This window comes from Neodiprion lecontei, chromosome 5 (genome assembly GCF_021901455.1).
Source record: "Neodiprion lecontei isolate iyNeoLeco1 chromosome 5, iyNeoLeco1.1, whole genome shotgun sequence".
Lineage (NCBI taxonomy): Eukaryota > Metazoa > Arthropoda > Insecta > Hymenoptera > Diprionidae > Neodiprion > Neodiprion lecontei.
In genome coordinates, this window is record NC_060264.1 from 31,049,560 (window position 1) to 31,075,339 (window position 25,780).

The window sequence follows — 25,780 nt, forward strand, 5'->3', positions numbered from 1 at the left end:
AGAAGGAGTAAAACGTGCGGTGATATAGAGACTCTGTGGAATCGAATGATCCGTAAGAGAAAAAAAAAAACAACAAACTAGAGAATTTAAATTAACGAGTAAATGAACAAAGAAGTGTTGCGAGGAAAAAGAAAAAAGATACGGGATACAAAGAAAATAACAATAATAGTTAAAAAAAAAAAAAAACAACACAATTCAACAAGACTGTATAAAAGGTAAAATTAATTATTGTTATATGCTCGCGAGTTCGGCAGTAGTGCGGTGTGCGTGGAAAGGGTGCAGCATCGGCGACACGAGGCTTAGAGGGGAAGAAAATCTGTGAATGTAAAGTTGTAATAAAAGTTTCGTAGGAAGACTTTAAAGAGTTACGAACGAAAAAAAATAGAGAAAAGATATTCCTTCATTCGTGAACCGAGTATCAGTGTCACAACTCGACGACAATCTCGGTGTGCAATTGGTACGTACACCTACTCAACTGCCTGCCTGCCTACCTACCTACATCGTGACTCTGGGTAGTAGTGGGTATTTTCTCTCTCTACATGAAGTCATGGCGGTGTAGCAGCAGCAGCAACAGCAGCAGCAGCGGCGGCGGCGACGACAGAAGAAGGCAAAAGCGAACGACAGGAAACAACCGGAGAATCTAATCACAGTCAGACTTGGAAGTCGTTGCAACGAAATCGAAAACGGTGGACGTCGTAAAAAAACAAAATAAAACAACAACAACAACAACAATCATACACCATATATCGTAATTTCTACGGGAAATCAAGGATCCCCAGAGATACCAACCGCGAGATAGGCGTCAGGTATGTAACTAAGAAAATTACACACATCTACTTCATTCCGTCTCTCTTCGCTTATCTTCATCTCCGCACACAAGCGATGCATCAATTCATCCCTACACTGAAAACGCCCACAGTCCGAGCTCTCAAGTATCTTGTCGTATCTCATTTTAGCTCGACAGTCGATCCCATCCGCTTCCCTCTGGTCCTCTCACTATGCAACAAAAAACAAAAAGTTAATTCGCGAGTATTCGATAATCGGAATCGGATGAATAAAGGGAGAGAAAGCGAATTTTTCTTCTTCTGTCGTTTGTCGCATATCTAGGAATTTATTATCTACGATCACAGCAGCCGGATTTATCTTGCGTTTCGACCATCCATAGACTAAATACTTGATCCACATAACTGAGAGCGTTCCCTCCCTTCCTTTCAGTACCACGTTACCGATGTTCCTCTTTTTTTTGTTCTCTTCTGCTATTGCCCTTTTATTACTGTCAATCCTGTCAATTTCTTTCAATTAATCACGGTAACCAATCGCTTTTATCGGCGAACGAGGCTCGTTTTAAAATCGACCTATCGTACTGTCCACGATAAATAATTTATCAGTAATAATTTAGTCGGCTCTTTCACGTTACGAGGCGACATCTAGACATGCAATATATGGTTGTTGGTTGGCTTTACCGCAATTACGATCAGAACAAGTGACGACACGATTCAACTTACGGATACATACACTAAAAATAATCATAATCCTAATGTGACTCATATCATAAAACGCCGTACGCACGTATTATACGGTGTATCTATGCACGATGTAACACGAGCGTGTATAAACGTCATCCATTCCCCATCAGCGTCATCGCGGGACGAAAATCCTTCATGTGTTTAAGGGTCTTCGACACCCCCCCTCTGCACGTTGCGTGCATCACGGTCGTTCCTTAAATAAAATCAATTAACGTACTGCACATTTAATAATAGTACCACGCTTATACGGGCACTGATCTCGCACTCTCAAGATTACCTTCTACCCGATTTTTATAATTCACGTCGAATGATTTTCAAATATTCTTGACTGTTTCTCAGCTGTTACATACCTTCACACAGGTAACATAAAATCGAGTCACGAGAGCGGGAAATTTGAACTTGATAATAACTTCTCTTGAGATAAAATGCTAGTCATTTGTATAGACAGCATAGAATAATCTGTGTAATCGCACACGATTATATCATCGATGATTACACCGATCATGGAAATAAAATTCTTTCTTGCGTCATGCTTTTTAGACATCGATGTATCGATTGTATTTTTCTTCAACCTGGCGTCATAAACGAGGACTGTACGGGTCTCTCTACGACGTGTCTTGTTGCCAGTGTTTATCATGCAGGTTATTATTAAACGCAACCTCATTTACTCGTCCGTCAATATTGTACGTACTAATCTTAAACGTAAGTCGAATGAATATATAGTAAAATTTTTAAAGTTTTTAATGCACGTTATACAATGTAAAGAAAACTCGGCACGTTGTGTATGATTATTATATTATTCCATGGACTATTATCGGCTTCCAGCAGCAGGGGGAATACAATTAAAAATTAATTCACACAGCAACGAGAAGAAAGCAAACCACCCCTCATCCTGCAGAAAGGTACAACACGTATTGTGGGAGTAACATCGCGAAGTATACAGAAACAGTTGTACGTATACGTTACAAAATTATCAACTTGAAACCACTCGAGGGTGTATACATATGTACATATAGGTAGAGAGTCGTTACGTAAGTGATACCAATTATCCTTGGTGTGTGTAGGTATCTGGTTGAACTTAATCGACGAAACGATACACTCCATCTACTCAGTTTCGCCATTCTGGCAAACTGCAGGAAACAAGCAGCAACAAAGATAGAAAAAAAACACATTCCCTCGTAGATCTATTTCTGTACCATCTGTCATAATTCGTACTAATTTAAAGCGATTCGTCGATTTTCCGGTAATCCTTCGTACCAAAAACGGGGATAAACTCTACACAAAAATAATCGTTGCGCCTCCTCGAGCAGCATCAAATTTCAATCGATTATCCGAAGATTGATCTGTTATTGATTGATGTTTGTTTTTAAATCAGTAAACTTCAAGCGGTTGATATACTAGAAATAGTATTTAAATACACTTGTATAGAGATGGAGTTGTACCATTATTTAAACCTGAATTTTTATGAGTCTGAAACAACGGGATACGTTATGTCATAAAAATTTCTCTAAACGACTGAAACCGAGCATCCAGAAATATTCTATGCACAGATAAGGATATCGCATTACACAATAAAGCTAGTCGATGATGATATTATAACGATAAGAGTCGTCCGTACGTGTGTGCGTATGTTTTTCTTACATCAACCTATTTATCATAAACGATGTATAGTACGTTATAAGTTGCAAACGATTTATTAATTAGTTTAATTTTCGTTTTCTTTTCTTCTTTCGTTTCATCGACAAGAAACACACATGTGTTTCGAGTTGTTTTATCGGGGTTAACCGGCATTGATTTCGCTTTTTTCACTACCTTATTACACGTGTCCGATTTCGACTACGATATCGAGTCCCCTCTGACACTCATATGTGCATTTTATACGTGGGGACCCACGCTGGGCCCACGCCGCGTGCCCCACCCTCTGAACAACGCGTGTCAGCCAATAGAAAGTGAGTTGAGAGACCGACCGAGCGAAGAAGGCTGCCGCGGCTAACTACCAAGTCCCTAACCGTAACTATATAAACATAGAGAGAGCGTCGACTCCGTGGAATCCACGGGAACTTGTTTTAGAAGTCGGCAACGTTGCCAAGCACTTAATGGTGCAGGAAAGGTAAAAGGGTTCGTTTTTTTATGCTTTTCTTCTCTCATTTACAAACTTGAGGGCCTTTGACTTTCCTTTCGTTCGATTACGACAGTTTCACCGTTCGGAAATGAATCAAAGAAAGGTAATGTATACACTGAGGGTACAGAGCGAGTTTTCGCCGACTTTGCTGAACACTAAAAGAGGAACAGCACAGATGTATAAATCGACTGGTGCACTGCGATGAGTCATAGATCAACGCACCTAACAATAAGCTATATATCGCGCTTCTCCAAAATCACACCGGGTGCAACCAGCCAGCCGAAGGATGTACGGAAAGAATCGCGATTCTCGTATCCATGTATATCACAAAGAATAACGCAAAGTTTGTGATGAGTATAAGTTTAGTATAATAACGACAACATTCTAACCTGGAATAAGTCGCGTATACACAGTACGTCGTACGGATCTAATAACGACTTATAAATGTAACTGTCGCGATCTGATTGAAATAATATATAAAATTAAGAATTGTACTTGGGATACGTTTTTCTCATTGTTATTATTATTTTTGAACGGCAATATTTGTTTTTCTCTTTGCTTTCGAGATAAAATATCGACAAAGTTTCATCGTTATGTGTACAGTATGCGTATAATCTACGATATATCTCCTCTGTCGCTAAAAAGCCTTTCCAATTTCTTTACGGACGGCTGACGACTAGGTTGTAAGATGTATGAGGAGGCATCGCGATATGAGAAAGAGAATAAGCGAAGGAAAGCTTCCTGTGTTGAATGCTGTAGCACCAACGCAACGGTGCTGCAAGCACACACAGAGTGAACAACTTGAGGAAACACCGCTGTTCCTGCCACAAAGGCGCGGCTTCTTCTTTCTCCTCGCAAAACTTGTACAAGGTATATAATACGGTTGCTTTGTGCATCTAGCGGTATCTATATTTAAAATATCACGTCGCATGGGGTCCTCGGTTCGCGACGCGCTCCTTCAAGATACATCATTGTATGCGCGCGTGATGCACGAATTGAATTTACACACTTTGCCAAGTCTAGGAATGCTAGCTGATTTCATTGTCAATCGAAAATCAACGATATTGATGGTGAAATAGATGCGAATCGATAATCGCTTGATACACACGGCCTACCGATAAACGGATTTATTGTTGAGTCAAGTTGGTGAAGAACTTTTGTTGTGATTTCCAGTCACGCGTCGTTACTCCTTATCGCCTCCACCTCCTTCTCAATGCTCTTCGGTGTTTCTCGCTTGTCGCGTGTATACACAAGCCGCTTTTCCTTTCTTTATGCTTTTCACTCACAATCAGTTTGGATTTCATTACATGCGTACCGATATAACGAGCAAGGAAACTCACTCATCGGCAGAATTGCGTGGCTCTAAACGGTTTGGATCAAATTCCCTTTACAATCCTAGTTCGTTATTCGTTCAATATCATTGTCAGGTTTCAGAACTTTGAAGTTTGAGAAGTTCGAATGAAATAATAATTGTATCCTTATAAGGATGGCTACAACGCAATGAATTTACTCAATCTCCTCTCCGAATGACGTTCATTTCCGTTTCCTTTTTTGGTACGTGACTCTTTTGGCAGTGGAAGAAAGAAAACCGTTTCCGATCGCTCTCTTGATTCTGCGAAAACCGCGCCGCGAGATTGCTAACGCAGTTCTTCTAATGTACATTATACCTTGGACTATTCCTTCGGTGACGAAAAAATATTAGTCATTCATTCGTTGACGCTGATTAGGTCATTCTCTGACAATGCATAAACGTGTGTATAATGAAAGGATCGAGTCGGAATTCGAAATCCAGTAATTCATAAAGAGATAAAAAGAACTATACATATATCTAACAGGAATCGCTAGAATGTTATAGGCATTATACCTGTATAAGAGGTACCGATGACGGTGCAATCAAGTCGAATCAGAATCCAAGAGAAACATAAACGTGTATAGAATTTCAGAATTAAGTATATTTCACAGGGCTCGATTCTTTGCAATACTTTGACCCGGCCATGCATTTTATAAATCCTTAACTCTACTTTCTACTTCTTACCTTCTTTACCGTCAGCAGGTAATGAGTCGTTCTTACCGATAGATACAAGTCGTTTCACGGACTGTAAGATCGCCGGTTTTCCACTCGAACAGCCAATTTCTTTTCCTGTATTATACATGCACAAATTTCGACCCGTCAAGCTTGATTAAAAACTCCGATAATGACTGCCTTGGAGAGTAAAATAATGAGACTAAGTGCAAAATTTAGTTTTCGACCAAGCTTGATCAACCTTGTCCTGACCTTTGAATTATTCACCTTCGATTGAACGGTTACCTCAAAAAGTGAAGAGAGCAAGTCGATGGTAGAGAAAATCGTCAGGGGCTTTGAATTAGGTTCTCTAACCTAAATGGAACACCTGTTTCGTCCCCTCGTCGGCGGCAGCAATTCGAGCGCTCATCGTTCATTGTTCCGTAAGTTGCAGTGGCTCTCGATCCTCGAGTTACGTCATGCATCCGCAGCTTCCCACGAGCCAATTCCTCTCTTCGCTGCTCGTGCACTGCACTGAATTGCTTGGCGTAAAACCCGGTCAGCTATCGAACAAAACTACCACCGCATTACACGTTATGCGAAACTTTGCTCCGCTTCGAAGAATTACCGACAGGAACCTAGATAAGAGAAAAACCGCAGAAGAACCGCCCCGAGTCCTCCTGGTACAAAGAATTTAATACTCTGATCTTTTAAGCGATATGCCAACTCGGCTTGCAGCATTGAAATCGAACTGCTCGACCCGAGTCTCTTCGTCAGCGAAAAAATACGGGCTCTACTGCTTCCATTTATCGACCCAATAGGTCCACAATAAAATCGATCAATTCGCGGTCTCGCTCGTGACATCGAACTTTCCAAGAGTCGTTCTCTCGTTCGGCCATGGCCAAGACTTGACTCATCGCGCCGATGATATTCGTGCCAGACCCCTCGGGACGATGTCGCACTGGTTGGTTAATTAACCGAATTTAGGTGCATTCTACATATGGCGTGAAAAAAGGAGCCTACCCGTAAAGAAAACTTACCCGTGAATCATGGGTCGTGAGATACTGTGTACTAGTTAGGTCGATTTATGCTCGTCCAGGTTCAGGAAGTTCTTCTTCCTCTCCTCCTCCTTATTAGGTTATTTCTTTTTTTATTATACGTGTAACTATTGATTGGCACAAGTGATACCTTGTAAGCCTCTGGCTTATGACATTTTTGCTTGGCAGCAATTTTTTGACTCAGCCATTCACGTTTCGTGAATCCTTAACTTCTTATTACTTCCGATCCTCTTTACCGGCAACAGGTAACGAGTTATTCTTACCGATCGTTACAAATCATTTCACGGACTCTAAAACCGCCGGTTTTCCACTTCATCAGACAATTTCTTCTCCAAATTGTTCCAGACGTTTCTCAGCATTTTCAGTGGAGCAGGAAAGAGGCTGAGCCATACCGTTTATTCATTTCTCCCGTTGTGGTTTCGATCTTGCAAGTTCTGACGTCATCCCTTTTTCTTCTGTGACGTTGCTGCGACGTTTGCTGCAGCGTTCTTAGGAAACTTCAAGCCTTGACTTTTAAGGAGATTCATTACCTTTGATTAAGACAAGGCCAGAATTCCGTAGAAAAAAGATTCGATCCATTATTAGCCTTCGTGATGAAAATTTCCTGTCGAGAGTTTTACAAATTTTATATCAGGCGAAAGTCGTTTGCAAAACAAGTATTCAAAGCGTTTTTCGTCTGTTCGAATTTTAAAAATCGAACGATACCGTGAATACGAGGCGTTGATTATTTCACAGAGTGTGACACTTTCCTGCGGGTATAAACTAAATTCCGTAATTTCGTTCATTCGCCGGAAAAACTGCGCTTCTCTCTCTTTCTCTCTTTCGCCCGCTCGCTCTTTACAGGCATCACGGTTTAATTAAATTTCCAAACTTTCCCTTTGCACGCTACATCAGCAACGAACTTTATACGTCTGTTATACGTAAGTATGTTTGTATGTATATGTGTATACACATGTACATATATCTGTACTGTAAATTAAACATCGCGTACTTAACTCGAGTTTATATATACATAATACATACTCAATTTTATCCTGAGACAAAATTTCTACTGTAATACATAATGTACGAATTCAGTCTGGCTTCAAATATTCAATGATTGTACAACGTTTTTACTTGTCGAGAGGATGAAAATCCATATCTAACAATGAACAAACATTCCTCGGATACAATAAATCACCGTTTCAATCTTATGTAATCGTGAATTCTTAGCGACCTTATTTACTGCAGGATGTGGCGAAGGGTTCGCTTCGTACGTGTTTATAGAGGAAAAATTTATTGGTTTTTCACTGCTATTGCCTCATTCGCGTTTTTCCGCCTAAAGTATTTTGTTCATTTCCTCTCAGTAAGTTTTAATCGATTCTCCTATTCGCTGGCAGAAAAGAAAAAAAAAGAAAACCGTATTGATAATTCGTGAAATGAAAACTCTACGGAAAAACTCAACCGAGATCATGAATATATTATATCACGTATGAATTCGCAATGTATGTGAAATAATGATGATATCAATATAGCAAGTCACTCACTGATATAGTACATATCATTACTCGAACTTGCGATTCCCGTTTGCTGTAATCACTCTAACATTATATAAAATTTCAATTATATAATCCATGTTGCATTACCGTAACATAACTTGGTTATATCCCGGTTATGTCTACATAACGGACAACAATTAACGCTATTACATCCATGATCCACGTATACATAACCGCTATGTAAGAGCCATACCACACCCATGCTGTATTAAAGATAGCAAAAGTAAAGTTAGTTCGTGAGAAAGATTTTTTTTTTTTAAATAACGATGCATCACATGCAATGCGACTGGTTTTCGAAGGGCAAAGATTCGCCAAGAGAACCGCGTAACTAGAGCAATTAGTAATTGACAATAAATAATTTTCTATATTTCTTTGAACATATTGCATTAAAAAATTTGTAGCAACTAAAATAGAAAATTAAAAATATACCGGCTGGTGTAAAAAATTTGATGAAATTTTAACCCTGACTGCGTCTGCTACCGATGTGGGTTATATTATTCCGCCAGAGTGACTGTAAGAAGAGGCTGTTTGACCAGCTAGCTAATCATCAACCGGCTTTGCCAAAAGGAGCTGGTGGTGCTGCTGCTTGCTACTAAAGGCGGGCGACTAGACGAACCGACGACCAACGTCAACGAGGCAAACGAAACGGGTCATGGTATGCAGGCACATAAAGGGGGTGAAAATTTTCACCACGTGTTCAGCGCCAACTCACCTGCATGCTGCGATTGACTCTATGTATAATACCTGCATACTCGTCGTCTTTTGAACAGTTGCACAAGCCGTTTGCCCAGCCGTGTGTAATTCGTTCCTGATCCCGCATCGGGGAATTCATTATCAGTGTAAACAGAGGACGGAACTCGTATTGCTAACGAACTTCACCTCTGCAATGGAAATGAAATTTACTAGAATTTTCAAATTACTTCGCTTTGGTTGATTTAGTTATGTTATATGTATTTAATTGTAAATAAGTCCCCGTTACACAGGAAATTATTTTAAAGCGTATCAATGTTTGCAGTGTCAGATATTAGTAACAACAATTATTTATTTCGGCATTTTTTTGCTTACGAATTCATGTCGCTTATCAGATCCTAATTATAATTGTCTCGTATTGCAAGAATTAAATTTAAAAAAATGCAATTGTATCGTTAAATCACAACTTTAACATCTGTAAATTCATTTTTAACTATTTTACACATCGGATTTATTTTTACCAATCGATAAGCTGAACGAAAAGAATTTCTGTCTCGGACGATTTGTATCAGGCATATTTATTCACGGATAAACTAATTTATTGTTCATTAGACTCAAACGAACTGTATGGATTTTATGTTAAAAAAATTTATTAGAACAATGTGACTTCTCTGAGTCATTGTTAGTAACAGAATGTTGTTAGTAAAAGAAATTTTCTCTGAATCACAAAGACGTTTTTAACTACATTCAACTTGAAGAGGTTTAGTTATATCTTTTTAATATTTTATCAGTAGCCGATGATTTGTTCCATCGTATGGTAAAATAATATTCTAATACCTATTGATTAACCACGAGCTTCTCAATTTCACTAGAGATTCATATTTTACTATATTTTTTCGCTATTGTCATGCTTGTTATCTAAAATTCACCATTATATGGGGAATTTTCCTCGCTATAAGAGGTGGAAAATTTCGAAATAGGATAAACTTCATAAGTATGAATGGATATTGCGTTTTCCGGCGATAACCACGTTTCGCAATATTATGTATATATATATATATATATGCTTCGAGCAATTTTTTAACCCCGCCGTGAACGTTCCGTGAATCCCTCGACTCTTCTATCTACTCCTGATCCTCTTTACCGGTAGCCGATAACGAGCCGTTCTTACCGATCGATACAAGTCATTTCACGGACTCTAATTGTAAGACTGCCAATTTTCCAGTCAAATTTTCTCCAGAGGAATTTTTTTTCGAATTTGCCAAGTTTATTAACTTTCATCGTCGTGAAAAAATTTCCCCCCATTGCCTATTCGCGACATCGACAATTACCTCTCGATCGATTATAAAAAAAATCCTCTTCGTTTCGTCATCCCGTTGTTCAAAGCGCCCCCAACGACTGTTGGAACCCCCTTAATTGCCACTCCTACGGTTAAGCTCGTTTCCGTCGCATCCTGGCACGGAGTGGAGTATTTTTAGTTAGTTTTCTTCGACGCGGTGTATACAGTATAGGTATGTACGTAAGTATGCGTACCTAAAAGAGTTCAGCTCTGTCGCCAAGCAGACCCGCGTTTTAAGTCTCGAAATTCGGAGGACAACAGATCGCCATACACGACGTTGGCTACCTTCGAATATCTTCGCCGATAATTGTTGTAATGCGAAACAACGATCCTCGCTTATTGTAAACGTGACTGTGGAACACACGTCATCTCTGCTGCATATCATCACGGATAACAAGCTGAGCGAACAAACGTGCCCCGATTATAATTGTAGCACCGGATGATGAAGATCAGTGTGCATCATTTCAGACCGATTTAATCAGACTGATTGTGAGTCATTCGTCAAAGTTATTGTCTTCTTTTTTCATTAGACACATACATCTATATGTACGTATAAATATAGTCAACCGAAATATTCACTGCGTTGCACTTGGTCGTGATTACATATGAAAATCCCAGATAAAAATTTACTGCTGCAAACACACACAGGCTGAGGGACAAAGTTGTTTTGCACTTGAATTAGTGCAGGAAAAAACAAAGGAAAGGAAAAAGAACAGTAGAAAAATGTCCGCCACTTGTTGTACGGTCGTACGATATAACGAACCGCTACCGCTACACATGAGACGAAGTGTTTTTTCATCATCACAGGGGGATCCTTCATATATTGGACATGCGCATACTGCACGAATTGCGATGCAGTATGTATTTTTGTCTCAACTGCAGCGTCTGTCAGTTCTAACCCTGAAACGAAAATTTTTAACATGAATTGTTATTTATTCGACGATGTTTATATGGAAATATTATCCTTGATTTATCGCATAAATTTAGTGTCTGGGGACAATCTTTTATACATATAGTATACATGTAGCTCCCAGACCGACTCTGGTATGTACGGAAAACACATGGATGGTTAATTTTATTCAATGTTTCGTTATAATCACGCACCGACACTGAAACAGCCTTCGTGCAATCGTTTCACCGCAACATGCAGACGGATAAAACTGAGCAACGGAGAGATAACGTGATAAAGGAAATGAAGTTGCCCACGGTAGCCGGATTTTCTGGATTATTGATCGAGGCTCTACCGTTGATACGTTATAGACAGCGCACAACGCGTCTACGGGTTTTCAATTTTTCAACAATGTATAATAGGAATCGACTTAATGTTATTAGCGCAAACTGAAGTAGCGAAGTCAGTTTCATCAAGGGGTCAAGCGTATAACTAGTCACTTCTTTCCCCTCCGGCTAACTTGTTTTCGGTAAGAAAAAAAACCGCGAGTGCAATTCTATACGAATTATGTGACAATGACTGGCAATGAAGGTGACGTGATAATATTAGATGCATTGTCACGTAATTCGCATAGAATCGAAGTCGCATTTTGTTTCCGATCGAAAACAAGTTAGCCGGAAAAACAGACGGCGTTAATGAATATTGGAAAATTTGAATCGGTCGGTAAAGACTGACTACACCATCCTCTTAGATCTGAAGTTGAGGATGAAACTCGCATTGCGACGAAACAAATGCTGTCCGATTATATACTCTCGTCCAACGGCCAATAACTGTCCTTATATCTCACTCCTCACTTCCACCTCTATCTTTGATCAATTCGATCACAGAGTTTGTGCAGCAGGGCTGAATTGCCACTTCATATATTATACGGTTATGCTAGAGCGGTAACACGCTCATTCACGCTCATTGTCTGAGGCAGCAGCTGCTCATTGCGATTAGACGACGATGAGCAAAGTGGCGTGGTTGGTATCTACAACAATACTGCGCTCACAGTGTACGTAATCTAGAGACTCTTATACCCTGCGGAACGTGGGCGTTTTTCACCGTCACCGTAACGCTTCACGCTTTTAATATCATTCATCGATACCAGGGAATGCTGATGGGATTCTTTTTCATTAATAGTAATACCTCGATCCAATCCTCGGTTATATTACAGAAATTTGACGTTTCGAATCTTTCGTTTAATTAATTTTTTCACTCTATAACTAACTGCAATCCCACCGTATGTAGGTAGGTATAATGAGAATTAAACCTCATCGCCACCACCCTAATTGCGGAGTATAATAATGGGCATGAAATCACGTCGTATAATCCACCAACGTGCATATATGCGAAGAGCGAAGCGACTGGCTGGGGATCAGGCCATAGAATATCTGCTGCAGGGTATACGAGCGTGCGACCATGATGATGGCACACTTTTGCAACAATAGCCCCGCAAAGTCGAACACTGATGTATGCAGCAACGGATCTACCGCCAAACGTCATTCTTCTCCGCGTATATACCTATACGTTTACAATATCTATATCTACGTCCGCCAGTTTGCCCCATTTTTCGTTATATGCGAATAAAAACCCGATGCCGGGTATACTCCGAGTATATCAACCATTATATCTATAGATACATAACTGTTCGGTCGATGCGATCAAACTACGGATTATCTAGGTTGAAATTGGTTTCCCAGAGCCTTCAAGAACGTAACTAACTCGGAAAATGATTCTTACCGAACGGGCAGATTCGTTGGACCTTCAAGTTCAGATAAGAATTATACACTGTCGTCAAATGTTCAGGGATTATACAAATTGAAGAAAAGAAAACGCCGAGATTCTTGGCACGAAATTTAATTAATCTTCAACCGTATTTTCCGCCGTTCGAATCGAACATTCGCCAATTAAGTGCACCGGCATTAAACGAAAATTCACTTGACGTTCAAATCCACGTTTAGATATGAATTTCGAAGGAAAAAAAACTGATACGAATGGTCGTTTCGCAGTTTTATCACTTTCCTCAAAGTCGATAATGACCTGCTTCGTACACAAAAAGCCCGGAAAGTGCGCATTGTCCATGGGTCTCAATTAGAACTATCGCGCGTCAACGGTATAAGTAAGAAGAGACATCGATTATCATTCATTGTGAAGCTAATTTGTTCTATCTCTCGCACTATAAGATTTTACACTCCCGGGTAAAATGGATCGATAATCAGGCGAGGTTTACTGTCAGAAGTTTCGACACTTGAAGCCTCTTCTATGGTTGTTATTAAAACGTTATTTGCCGAGTCTGACAACAACGGAAAATCTCGGGCCGCTATGGACGTTAAGAGAAACATTAACACACACACACGCACACCAATCGCTGTCTCATCAAGCGGTTTTCTTCTCCACTGTTGAATTCTGTGTTATAAACTATGTCATTTACGCTCCTCTTCCATCCGCTTTCCATCTTTAAGTACCATTATCATAATCTTCTTCACTCAGTTTTTGGTCCCATCATGATTATTGTCACAAGTTTTGAATTTTATTCCGTCTTCATCCTGCATGATATATAACACTCACGATCCAATAATATAATCCAAATAGAATTAAGCGGTTTCAGAATATCAAGTTGATACGATTCCAATAAGTGCTTCCGTCTGTTCCTCAAACTCTGGCTAACATCTCAGAACTTCCTCGTCTTTTGGTTAGAAAATTGATAGTAGGCAAAAAAGTTTAAAACACCCGCAACTGTCAGAGGACTGCTGGGGTTTTGGAAATTGTGCAAAGAAAGTTATGAAAACGAAGTAAAGTTGAAAAAACACGTATAACGTAGAAGATTAACCTAAGCAACACGATATTTAAATCCTTGGAATACGTCTTCTTCTTTGATACAGTTCACAATTGACAGTCACTGTTATTCGTATTTACTATAAATTAATCAGGACATCGTTTATTTTCATCCCAAAAAACGTTAGACGTCTACGTTGTGCAACGAGTACGGACTTGCACCCGTGTTCGTATCGCTGCATAGGAGAAAGTGGCTGGCGAAAGGGGTTGTTGGAGACCCTAACCATTGGCTTGGCTCGTTCGAGCGCAGCGATGGTACCCATCAGAGCAGATAACTCATACCGATACTCTCTGCTCGACGTGGCGACGGTAGTGGAAGAGGTGGTGGTGGTGATGGTGGTGGTGGTGATGGTGATGGTGGTGGTGAACACGACGGGCGGTCGTTGCGTTGGCAGATATCGTCGAGGGCTGATTGTGAGCTTACACCTCTCCGCGCCCTGTTGGTATCCGAGAAGAGCTCCACTATCGTTTGACCAAGGAATCGCCGAGGCAATATCCTCAGCTCTATTTATACACTGTTTTCCAGTGTCCGTACATCTAGTCTTCCGTCTTTGATACCCGTTGCAAAGTATTTTTATAGCGAATAAATTGGTCGAATTTTAGCACCGCTATACATATATACCATAGGAAAATGTTCCTTTTTTCCTTCCTCTCCTTTTTCCGAACCATTGATCATTTGGTCGTAATAGCGATCCGATCTGCTGTCATTTCTGCTGACGTCGCTGTAGTCTTTTTCTACTCGCACTCGTGTATCTTTTATGACCGATGTGTCAATCTATGGGAGTTTGTGTAACCCCGGCAATAAATAATGGTTTCTCTTTTTCTCGCTTGGCTAATCGCTGATGCATGAAAAATATTTGTGCGGTTTTCTTTTGCGGAGGAGGAGAAAGGGGCGGGGGGGGGGGGGTGAAAAATGAAAATTGAAATACATATTGAAATCGCAAATTCGAAACATGCACCGAAAATTTTAAATCGAATATTATAACACTTTGGGTTAATAAATAAAATTTCTTTCCTGTTCCAGATCTATCTCGCTGAAAGAGACCAAAGACACGACGTGGCGGATTCGGTGACCTCTCGGCTGTGACAGCGAGCACAGATAGATAGGCCGAGAGATGCGCGAATACAAGATAGTCGTGCTAGGTAGCGGAGGTGTCGGCAAATCTGCCCTCACCGTCCAATTTGTCCAAGGTATATTCGTCGAGAAATACGATCCGACAATTGAGGACAGCTACCGTAAACAGGTGGAGGTTGACGGGCAGCAATGCATGCTCGAAATTTTAGACACTGCTGGCACGGTAAGAACGATTATCACTATACATATACGCTTCGTCATTGTCACTAATTCATTACACTCATTCATTACGTAAATGAAAACCTGCTGCATAGGCAAAATTAATTTTTCGACGAAATACTCTTTCAATATTAGCACATTAAACTATGTACCGTAATTTTTACGTGTACGTTGCGACGCCATTTTGTCGTCGTATTTAAATTTTAATGTCATTTGATATACCGCATTTTTCACTATCGTTACTCGATGTAACAAAATAGGAGTCTGGCAGTTTGCGCGACGCAATATGCCGCTTGATATTCGTGTAATTGACCTAAAACGGTCAGCTGATAACCGTTCCGGCGCCATATTGTTTCAGTCGCGTCCCCATTCGCTGATTCCCCTGAGCTCCGAAAAGAATGACAGGTCTTTTGATTGATATTTTCAGGAACAATTCACGGCCATGAGGGACCTTTACATGAAGAATGGTCAGGGCTTCGTACTGGTCTACTCGATAACGGCACAGTCGACATTCAACGACCTTCAGGATCTTAGGGAACAGATCCTCCGGGTAAAAGACACGGACGACGTGCCAATGGTACTCGTAGGCAACAAGTGTGACTTGGAGGATGAGAGAGTAGTCGGAAAGGACCAAGGAGTCAATCTGGCCAGGCAATTCAATTGCGCGTTCATGGAAACCTCTGCCAAAGCCAAAATTAACGTTAACGACGTGAGTGTTCTGCAATATTACCGAAAACGCCCTCAAAGTTCTAAACAAAAAATATCATATGACGCATCTTTAAGTACAATTTTAATCCTCTTGCCGTTTCGTTTCAGATCTTTTACGACCTGGTGCGACAAATCAACAAGAAGTCACCGGAGAAAAAGATAAAGCAAAAAAAGAAAGGGCTATGCCGACTTCTGTAAAGAGAGAAATGGGCCTAAACCCCCCATCGTATCCTTGTACGCGAAAATACATACGAAAGAGATAAACAAATGAACATATGCATATATATACATATATATGTGTGTACACATCTATCCACACACATACATATATATATATATATATAATATATATCTGAATTTGAACACACATACCAGTGGGGGCGTAAAACGAGGTTTCAGAGGAACGGGATAAAATACAGAATGGGGAATAGGGAAATAAACCGAACGGAGGGAGAGTATAATAAACAAGTGACGCAAGGAAGACAGGTGGGTGGGGCGGGGCGGGACTCTAAGCTTCGAAACCGATTAAAAATAGGAAGATGGGGAAGATGACTATAAAGGAGAAGAGCAAGACATTCGAAGAAAATAGTGTTTTCTCAAGCACTGATCACAGGGAGGAGTGGAGAAGAGGGAGCGACAGAGAGGGTTATTGTATATACGTTGGTCCGGGGTGGCTCGTGTCAAAGGTGCGGCTATAGGCGTACAACGGCGATGTCTTACCCTGTGACTTCGGTTATCACTGTAGGAGTTTTGCATAAAAATTATTAATTAATAATATTATATATTTAGGAGAAGAAAAAAAATAATAAACAAATAAGGAGATGATGATAATGATGGTGATGACGAAGATGATGATGATGATGATGATGATGATGATGATGATGATGATGATAATGATTATTATGCTGAAGAAAGAAAAAAAAACATGTTTTGGGTGTACGCCGGTGTTGGCCAAGCCCTCATGCACCATCGCTCGACGTACATCTCTCTTATATAATATAATAGTAATTATACATAGACAGTACATACATTATTATTAATGATTATTATTATTATTATTATATTATCAAAGCATCAAAATATTCATAAGTTATCAACCGTTTGTTTCTCGAAATCGATTTATGGTTTTTTTTTCTTTCTCTTTTTAAAATTTTTTTTTCTATATCCGTATTGAAGCCAATAATAAAAAAAATTCAATAAATGTTAAACGTTGGTTTAATCGTTCGCAACCTCTTACAGATGGTTGGATCCTTTCCTTACTACGATAGATATTAGATTGCTGAATATCGATTGTCAAGTTGAAGAGATAAATATAGATTTAAGCGTAATTCAAGCTTTCAACTAACTGCTCGTTCAGTCAAACTCTTAACTACATGGATCGACCATTTTGACGATAACTTCTCCTCGGTGTTTTCTATAATTTTAGAACTCTTTTTTTCATAACATTCGTATATGTAAAGTTAGCTGACTTGTAAGAAAGATTATAGGAGAAATCAATTTCAAATGATCCACGTCTATTATAGAACGATGTGTGAAAAGATTTATTTCCAGTTTTATGAAATTGCCAATCAACATATTGTGTAAGTGTACCAGTGACGGAAACTTGTTCGATCTTTCCTTTCGGACATCCGAGAAGCGACAGTGGAATTTCGAATTTCCTCATTGGCATGACTAAGAGAGTGTATTATTAATTAATTATTGCAACTCTGCACTCTGGCTTATTACCAAAGCGGCAACAATACGTTGCAAAAAAAAGAAAGCCATCAGGCATTTTCGAAGGTTCTATCGCAACGTTTCGCATATTATGCAATTTCTTTGTACTTCGCAATATTGCCAATTATACGTATGAAAAGACATGGCAGAACGACGATAGTTAAATTTGATTTGAATGATAATTTGAGTGATAATATCGCATCTATTAATCATCCGACATTGACCATTTTCAGTTTAGTATTACAATGGCGCCTAAATCAGACTTAGCAATGTTGCAGAGACAATACAATAGTTGTTTTCGACTATCCTACTCGTCAGAACAATCCGAACCTCCTGACGAACACCGGCTCCGCAACGATACTCTGCAGCACCGCGGTGAAAAAGACAATGTGGAAATTCGACGAAGCAGATGTGAGAGACTGGGCGGCTGATGTGTTGTTACAGTCACAGGATCTCGCCTCCTCGAGAACAATGGGATAATACTCGTTCCAAAACGCGAGCGCTTTGTAATCGACGGCATTGTGATCGCTCATGTTGATGGTCCTGTCGATCAGTAGAATGCCGGGATTCTCCTCGGTGTAAGGTTCCCACTTCACGCCCATGCTCGCCTGCGAAGGGTTCGCGGTCTTTACGAAGTTCGAAAAGAGCGTCATCATTACGTCGGCCATCTTCTTGTCGGCGGGGTTCCACTGCACGGAGCTCGCGGCGTGAGGAAGGCCCCAGACGAACTGGAGTTCGAACATGTGAGGGACTCCGGCCCAGTCGGGAACACCCTCCGTGGACATAGCCGTCCGCGGCCGGTAGTCGAAACGATAAACGAAGGCCGATTTCTGCCGCGATACTTTTCCCGCAAGAAGAGTGAGACCAGCGGCGTAGTTCTTCTCGGTCTGAAGGTCGAGGTATCGGTCTCTCAGCACCATTTCGTCCTTGGTCGGCGGGTAGGGTTTGTAGTAGAAGAGCACCGACTTCACCAGCATATCGGAGTCCACCTCGCAGGTGGTGTTGTCCTCGAACTTCTTCGCCGCGGCGGTTATCTCGCTGTCTATCAGCGCCTCGAACTTATCCGAACTCAACGCCCCGTCAGCGTTTTCGTCCCGCCCGTTGCCGATAGACTCGATGTAGGCCAGGGCCTGCTCGTTGTTCGAATAGCCGACGAGCAGAGGAACCGCGTTGAAGTTGCCCATCTCCAGGGTGACCAGCGGGTCCTCTGGCAGGAACGGCTCCGTCGTGTTGTTCGTTTCATAGTCGACGATCGGTCCCCACGTCTCTATGTGGGAGGATTCCTGCACCAGGATCTCTGCTCTAACGTTACGGAGACACTTGATGAGGTCCGTTGTCGGGTGACGATTGCACCCGAACTTTTCCGCTATCTGGTCTACCACCGACGTCTCCGTCTTCGGCGATCCGACAGACCCGATAGCGTCTCCGCTCATCGCTATTGCCTTGGAGAATTTTCCTCGACTCAATGGACTCAGTATGTGAAGACCCACGCTTATCGCTCCCGAACTGTGACCGTATATCGCCACGTTGTCCGGCTGGCCGGAAAAGTACTGGATGTTTTTCTGCACCCAGTCCAACGCCGCTATCTGGTCCAGCATTCCGTAGTTACCAGGAGCCTCCGCGTCCGTCGATGTGAAAAATCCAAGGATGTTCAGCCGGTACGCAACCGTCACGATCAGCATCTGAGTACGTAAAAGTCACGGTCAGTTGGGATCGCATATATGATAGAAGAGATAAAAATACTCGGGGGAAGTTTACTTGGAAAACAAGTGTATGATATCGTATCTTATTGTGTGATCCTCGTTGATTCCCAGCGTATCGAGTGATTGCTATTTGACTTGTAAGGATTTCATAGCATTCCTATCAGAAAACGTAACGGCTTGGAAGGGGTCACAAGAATCATTGTGGATCACCTAAAACACTGAGGAATCATTTGAAATCAATGGAAATCATTCGGTTAACTAGAAAAGAACGAAAGCACGTAATAAGATGGAAATCAATAGGAAAAACTCGTCATCAGTGTTGATAAATTGAAACCATTAATCATAAAACTTACAAAGATTTCCATCATTTTCAACACTTTCATGTAATTTTAAGTGAATTCGAGTGATGCTAAACAATTTCCGTTTTCCCTGTTTATTCCTCGTGATTTTGAAGAACATTTAAGTCGTTATGAGTTCCTATGATTGACAATACGATGTCCAACTACTGTTAAATTTAGGAAATCCTTGACACAAAAGGACGCATAATTAATGTTCTTAGACAACATGAGAACCTTGGCGATTATTAACAGATTTAGGTTGTGCAAAAACTAATCAATTTGCAAGTTATTACTCTGGTGAAAACCTGCGAAACACAATTTTAGCTTCCGTCCAATACATAAAGTAACCCTAGGACTATTTTCAGTATTCAAATCCATCGCAAATTCGCATAAATTTCCTATCCTCCACGCGAATATCACGTCAGTTGGTCCGTTGCGCTTCGATTCATTGATCTAACATCATTCTAAAAATATCTTTACCGCAGCTGACATACATACAGATATAGAGGTTAAATGAATTCGTTTTATAGTCACACGACAAAACAGCAAATTTATTGCACGAGAGATTGCGTTCAGGAATAATTCTGCTCAACGAAAATTTGCCGAATAATATCAGTGTGACTATCTCCGAATTCTAACCGATCACGCTTGGTTAAAAATTCACGGTCAAGGTCCTGATCCGAGATTTCAGGTCCTGGCATGTATAAATGTATTAAAAGTTGGTGTAAGGGTGACCACGCAATTACGCAACTATTATCACATACCTGCCTCTAACTGTTCCGTATTTTCGAACCCCGATCCCCTGCGATAAGTCAAATTCCAAGTCATATCTTGAACCTTAGACCGTGGGCATATTTACCAGCACAGAAAGTATTGTTGATTACTCGATCTTTATCAAGCCATAAAAAAAAAACATTGAGCCAAATCCCAGAATCGAGTTATATATTTTCACGCGACGTGTATTGTACCTGCAGTAACTCCTGCAGCACTTTTCCCAGTCCAGCTTATTTCAGGTACTGAATTGAGAAAACAAAAGTTATAAGACCTGTAGAATACGTTCGAACTTTTATTCGCATTCTATTTTCAAGCCCGAGGTCCACCTCGGACGAATTCGTGCATGTAAACCGTGACATACGTTATCACGCGCAAGACTCGGGGTCGTTATGCATGTCTCCTAAACACGCGAAACATCCAGATTTAATGACAGTAATCTCATACACGACTATCAATAGCATGCTATGAATCGATTTCGACGAGAGTCCTGCGACCCTTTCAAGGCCGTTCCGAACCTTCCGAATCGCAGTATCACGCTGAGTCCAAAGCTTACCTTCTGTTTGATCGAAAAGACTGTGGCGTCCCAAATGGCTGGAGTCCCAGTGTTGAAATCTCCGCCGTGAAACCAGACCATCACCGGCCAGCCCTCGCCCGGTGGATTGCCTGAAAGAAATTGAGCTGGTCAGTATGACGCGAAAACACCAGGCACGCGATACGTCCAAGAATACTGACTCCAAATTTGAAGTGAATCGGTCGAGCCGTTCTCGAGATATTCATGGCTCCGCAAAACGAGCCGCGAAATGGTGAACGTTATTCTAAATGACAATGCTTCCTACTGATTGATTCTAGTAAAAAAATACTTGAGTGAATCTCGATCTATACACACCCTTAAAACATGGTTAAACCCTTACAATTGAACCAGTACAAATTGCTTCGCTGTCCGCACAATGGCGCTAATTCAAACACAAGACCGTTGAAAAGTAACCATTTCCATATAATTCTGTTTGATTGGCGTAAACGTACGAGCTCCGGTAAGAGTTTGCCGAGTTTTTCACTCCTTGCAGTACTTATACTATACAAAATATTGTTGGAAGGAAAATCGAGCCTGCGGTTGAATTGCGGTAATATCACGAATCTCGCAACGGCGATCCATTGGCCCAGTCGCATTTTCGAGGGTTTAAAACCCGCGTCCAAGGTCCGTCGTGATGTGTACCTACACGAAGGGAGCGAAAAATCCAGCTAGAAATGGCGATGGAATGATTTCAGGGGTGGAGGAGAGGGCTTCGTGACTATTACCACCGTATCATGGCATCTGCGAGGAGGGCGAACGGATTGCGTGTCCAAAGCACCGTAACGCTGCAACACAACCATCCCTTCTTCTTCACCAACACTTTAAACCGTATACTTTATTCCCTTATCGATCCAGGACCGTTCAGCTTATGTCCAAATGGCAATTCTTTCTTTGTCGTTGTTCCCGTCAACCCAGTTGCTGTTTGACTGTAAGGGTGCCCCAGTCCGGACTAACTGCTCATGGGTGCATAAGTGTGCCAAACTTGGAGTACAGTGCAGCAACTCTGGTTAGTTTGGTGCCCAGAGTCGATTTGTCGCAGGCGTCGAAACGGATTGTCGAAATACGCAGGTGATTGGCCAGCGACGGTCCGAGCGATTCTGATCGGTATATAATTTTTATTTTTTTTTTTTTTTTCCCCCACCTTCGACAAAGAAAATGTCAGCGTTGCGTTCTTGTCGTACGTTATAATGTGAGTATCGTGGCTTTGGCTAGTTTTGTATACCCGGGGTTGTTTATCGCAACGATTACTATCATCATCTTCAAGGAAACTGAAAGCCCATTAACCGAGGCGATATTATATGCCCTTGGAAAGTTTTCTCGTTATATACAGGCACCTTGATGCTGGAGTCGTAAAGAAGTAAATCGTGGATTTGATTTAAGGGTTGCATGTAAGTCAGACGTATAAAGTTGACGGGCTGACTACCCTGCCGGAAATTTCATCACGTATAATCGACATGATCTGGTTAAAGAAGTAGACAAATTACTTGGCTCGTTTTCACACCGATACTGAAATTTACTTATCACAAAGGCTTCGGGGCTTGGCCATTGACCGACTGATTGTTCGCATCCGGAATCGATAATCTCAGTTATAGGCGAAACAAATCCACACTTCGGTATTCCGATCGGTTCGAATTCGCTTCTAGTTTTTCACAGTTTCGCTCGTTGAAAACATTGTAATATTCGGCACTCATCCGGCTGTACGTATTTCTAAAATTTCATCCCCGTTTACTTAATATGTTTAAATCCTTCCGTAAGGGTCTGCGAATATTATATAACAGAGGCCCTTGTGAATAAATTTTGTAACACCAATGGATTTGAATTTTAGTCAACTCTTGAGGCTTGTAAGGTCTTTGTCACGTTGAACTTTAACTTCGCGTTGCTGCGGAAAGAACTTTCTGCAGTAATATCGCGTGTCGTTGGGTGGTAAAAATTGTAAACGAGAAAAACCAATTTCAGTTGGCACAAGGCTCTGTCTCAATTTTTCTATTTTTTTCTTTTTATTCAACATGATTCATTCCTGCATTTTTCTACACCCGTACTTTTCACAATAAAATGATAGGCAGAGGTTAAATTCTTCATTCTATTTTTGTATCGGAACTACTCTACATCCAAGTCTCACTTACATTTCAATAGATAAAGTTAAGTCGAGTTGCTGTTTGCCTTTAATTACAGAACACCATTTGTTAATCCGCAATTCTAAATCAGGATCTAATTTGTCACCTTAGCAATTCAAATGCCAAGGCACCCCCAAGTTAAACTACTTGTGACGTTCATTCGTTTCCGCCGCTGCAATCTTCCGCCGGATATTTCCATCGCACCGTTATCACGGCGAACTTACCATATCATCACGGTGATTAAAAAATTCCGCGCAATTTTTTTTACTGTCATTCTCAGCGCTACTCTAAAGCGATACATATCTCGATGGCCGAATAACTTAAATGAGGAAAAGTTTATCAGAGCTCACCATCAGGCACGAAGACATTGAGGTAAAGACAATCCTCGCTGACTCCTGGATCATCGGCATCATTGATGGCCAGAAGTCTGAGGTAAGTCCGTTCATGGAGCTTTTGTCCACCCTCTACTTGCTGACAGGATGGAGCGTAGGTGGTGGCTTCTTTGATCCCGGACCAGGATGGAAGCGGGTTTGTATCAGGCGCAGCAAATCGAAGCTGACGAATCGGAGGCTTTGCATATGGTATTCCAAGGTACGCGAAAACCTTCTGCGTCCGCATCCACGTCATCTAATAACAAATTCAATCACCAAAAGCTAGAGTAACAGAATTTGGTGAACAGTGATTCTCATCGCTCAATGTACCCTCTGATTATATGCGAAATAGGAAATGACGTGTTGTGTCACGAGCACCAAAAAGTTTCGATAAAAATGTTACAGCTACTCTTTCAGAGTCCGGTGATTATAGGCTTGTTGCCGACACGGATCACGTGACTATGAACAATTGCCCTCCCCTTACACCTTGAGAAAATATTTATTGTTCAGAAATAATGATACGGCTTTGTTTGAAAATAATTTATGTGCCGTGAAGAAATCATATTCGACTCAAAGAAATGACAGTTTACTGTAAATACTGAATTTTACTTTTCGTACATAAGCACCCGAGTCAAATGAATGAATTCTTCGCAATGGTTGACAAACTAGATACAAAATCTTAAACACTTGAATGCATGTTTAGTTTATACGTTCGATGAATACTGGAAAATTTTTTTTATTTGAAATTTTGCATGCGAGTCTATTAATAATTGACATAGGTACAAATTGGCAGGATGGCTAAAATACCTGCACAGCATTATTGACTCTGCGCTTTGCAGGATGTGTTTAACATGTGCGGTGGAACGAAACATTCAGTCGCATCTTTCATAATGCACGATGATTTAGGCGTTGTAATAGGATTGGTGCTTAATAACAAGCCAGTGCATATTAATACCTCACCTCCTTTCCGACCAGACTACCCTGAAGGGGTATCTTGATCGTTGGTGGTTCCCTACCGACGCCTTGCCGAGCATGAGTTCTCTGGGAATCGACGTTGGGAATCCCATTACAGAACAAAGCCAGCAAGGATAAAGTGAAGGCGAATCTCGTGCTGTTCTTCATCGTGTTTAACCACCGACTGACGACTTGCTGCGACCGAGGAGGGCTTTCCGATGGTGCAAGGTAGCTTGCCAAGCGAGATCGCGTGACTGAGTTCGTCTCGAAGTAAACTCCATTCGTAAGGACCTGCGCTCTAGACTCTCCTCGTATTCGCGTCTTGGGCTTCTATAATATTTTATTTATCACAAGGTGATTATTATTATTATCATCACCATCGCTGTGCTGTTAGGTTTCCGGCTGCAGCTGCATGGTCTTCTTTTTCATCGATAACAGTTTAACAATAATGCCTTATGGTCGCGAAGAGGATGATAAAGAAAGATTTCCGTCCAGTATTCCATATCGACTCTCTCAAGAACCGAATCCTGACAATCTCGACAATCCATAATCAACTTTTTTCGTTTCATTATACAACGTCTTTGCATTGTCAGGACAATTAAGCCATTAATGGACGTGAAAAGAATGGCAGAAAATAATCATCCAAAGCTCTGAACGCCGTTCGCGTCTTCGGAAGATATCTCTTCTCCTTATCTGTGCGTTGGCCCATTAGAGGTGACCTTGAACAGTGCCGAGAGTTAATTCTGTGCAGTTCACATTCTCCTAAATTATGATTACCTTGCGTCAAGCTCGTGCACAATGCGCACATTACCCACTGACAAGATCTACGACATTACTTAATGTCTCTTTGGAGTAATTACCTTGAGTGCTCTCCACTGTGAACCGGCTGCAATTCGACTCCTAAATCTAGCACGTCTTCGTACCCTCACAGATCCTAGAATGCGATAGCGCCGCAACTAGACCTCGGGGTCAGGCTCGTTCTAGGCTCAACATCATCACCTACTTTCAGCCAGCTTGAACTATAAACGGTGCATGATAAATAATACTCGACTAATTTCTGCTGTGATCGCCGCACCGAATCCGAAGTTTACGCACCGATACATTTGTTACAAAATTCAGTTTTTTCACACTAGGAAATTGAGAAAGGTGGTACGAGTTTTTGCTAAATATATTTTTCGAATAATTTGGCGAATAGAAAT

General features: G+C 41.1%; 2 protein-coding genes across 2 annotated transcripts; one reads left to right on the top strand and one right to left on the bottom strand.

Moving 5' to 3' along the window:
* Positions 1–187: 187 nt before the first annotated feature.
* LOC107226866 (ras-related protein Rap1) lies at positions 188–16,730 on the top strand. The gene is made up of 4 exons (XM_015667833.2): positions 188–806; positions 15,066–15,339; positions 15,763–16,044; positions 16,152–16,730. The coding sequence occupies exons 2-4, from the start codon at positions 15,157–15,159 to the stop codon at positions 16,239–16,241; spliced, it is 555 nt and encodes a 184-aa protein (XP_015523319.1). The 5' UTR covers positions 188–806; positions 15,066–15,156; the 3' UTR covers positions 16,242–16,730.
* Positions 16,731–17,560: 830 nt separating this feature from the next.
* Positions 17,561–25,725, bottom strand: LOC107226837 (carboxylesterase 5A-like). Its single transcript, XM_015667783.2, has 5 exons — positions 25,442–25,725; positions 24,588–25,300; positions 23,607–23,883; positions 21,125–21,234; positions 17,561–19,438 (listed from the first exon to the last, which is right to left on the bottom strand). The coding sequence occupies exons 2-5, from the start codon at positions 24,747–24,749 to the stop codon at positions 18,071–18,073; spliced, it is 1,917 nt and encodes a 638-aa protein (XP_015523269.1). The 5' UTR covers positions 24,750–25,300; positions 25,442–25,725; the 3' UTR covers positions 17,561–18,070.
* Positions 25,726–25,780: the final 55 nt, after the last annotated feature.

What these genes read in the sequence shown, in the direction of transcription:
- LOC107226866 (XM_015667833.2), top strand. Translation starts at nt 15,157, where the DNA reads ATGCGCGAATACAAGATAGTCGTGCTAGGTAGCGGAGGTGTCGGCAAA. An exon ending in TTTTAGACACTGCTGGCACG is followed by an intron (nt 15,340 to 15,762) that starts GTAAGAACGATT and finishes TGATATTTTCAG; the next exon opens with GAACAATTCACGGCCATGAG. An exon ending in CCAAAATTAACGTTAACGAC is followed by an intron (nt 16,045 to 16,151) that starts GTGAGTGTTCTG and finishes GTTTCGTTTCAG; the next exon opens with ATCTTTTACGACCTGGTGCG.
- LOC107226837 (XM_015667783.2), bottom strand. Translation starts at nt 24,749, where the DNA reads ATGAAGAACAGCACGAGATTCGCCTTCACTTTATCCTTGCTGGCTTTG. An exon ending in GTAGTCTGGTCGGAAAGGAG is followed by an intron (nt 23,884 to 24,587) that starts GTGAGGTATTAA and finishes ATTTGTTATTAG; the next exon opens with ATGACGTGGATGCGGACGCA. An exon ending in CAATGTCTTCGTGCCTGATG is followed by an intron (nt 21,235 to 23,606) that starts GTGAGCTCTGAT and finishes AATTTCTTTCAG; the next exon opens with GCAATCCACCGGGCGAGGGC.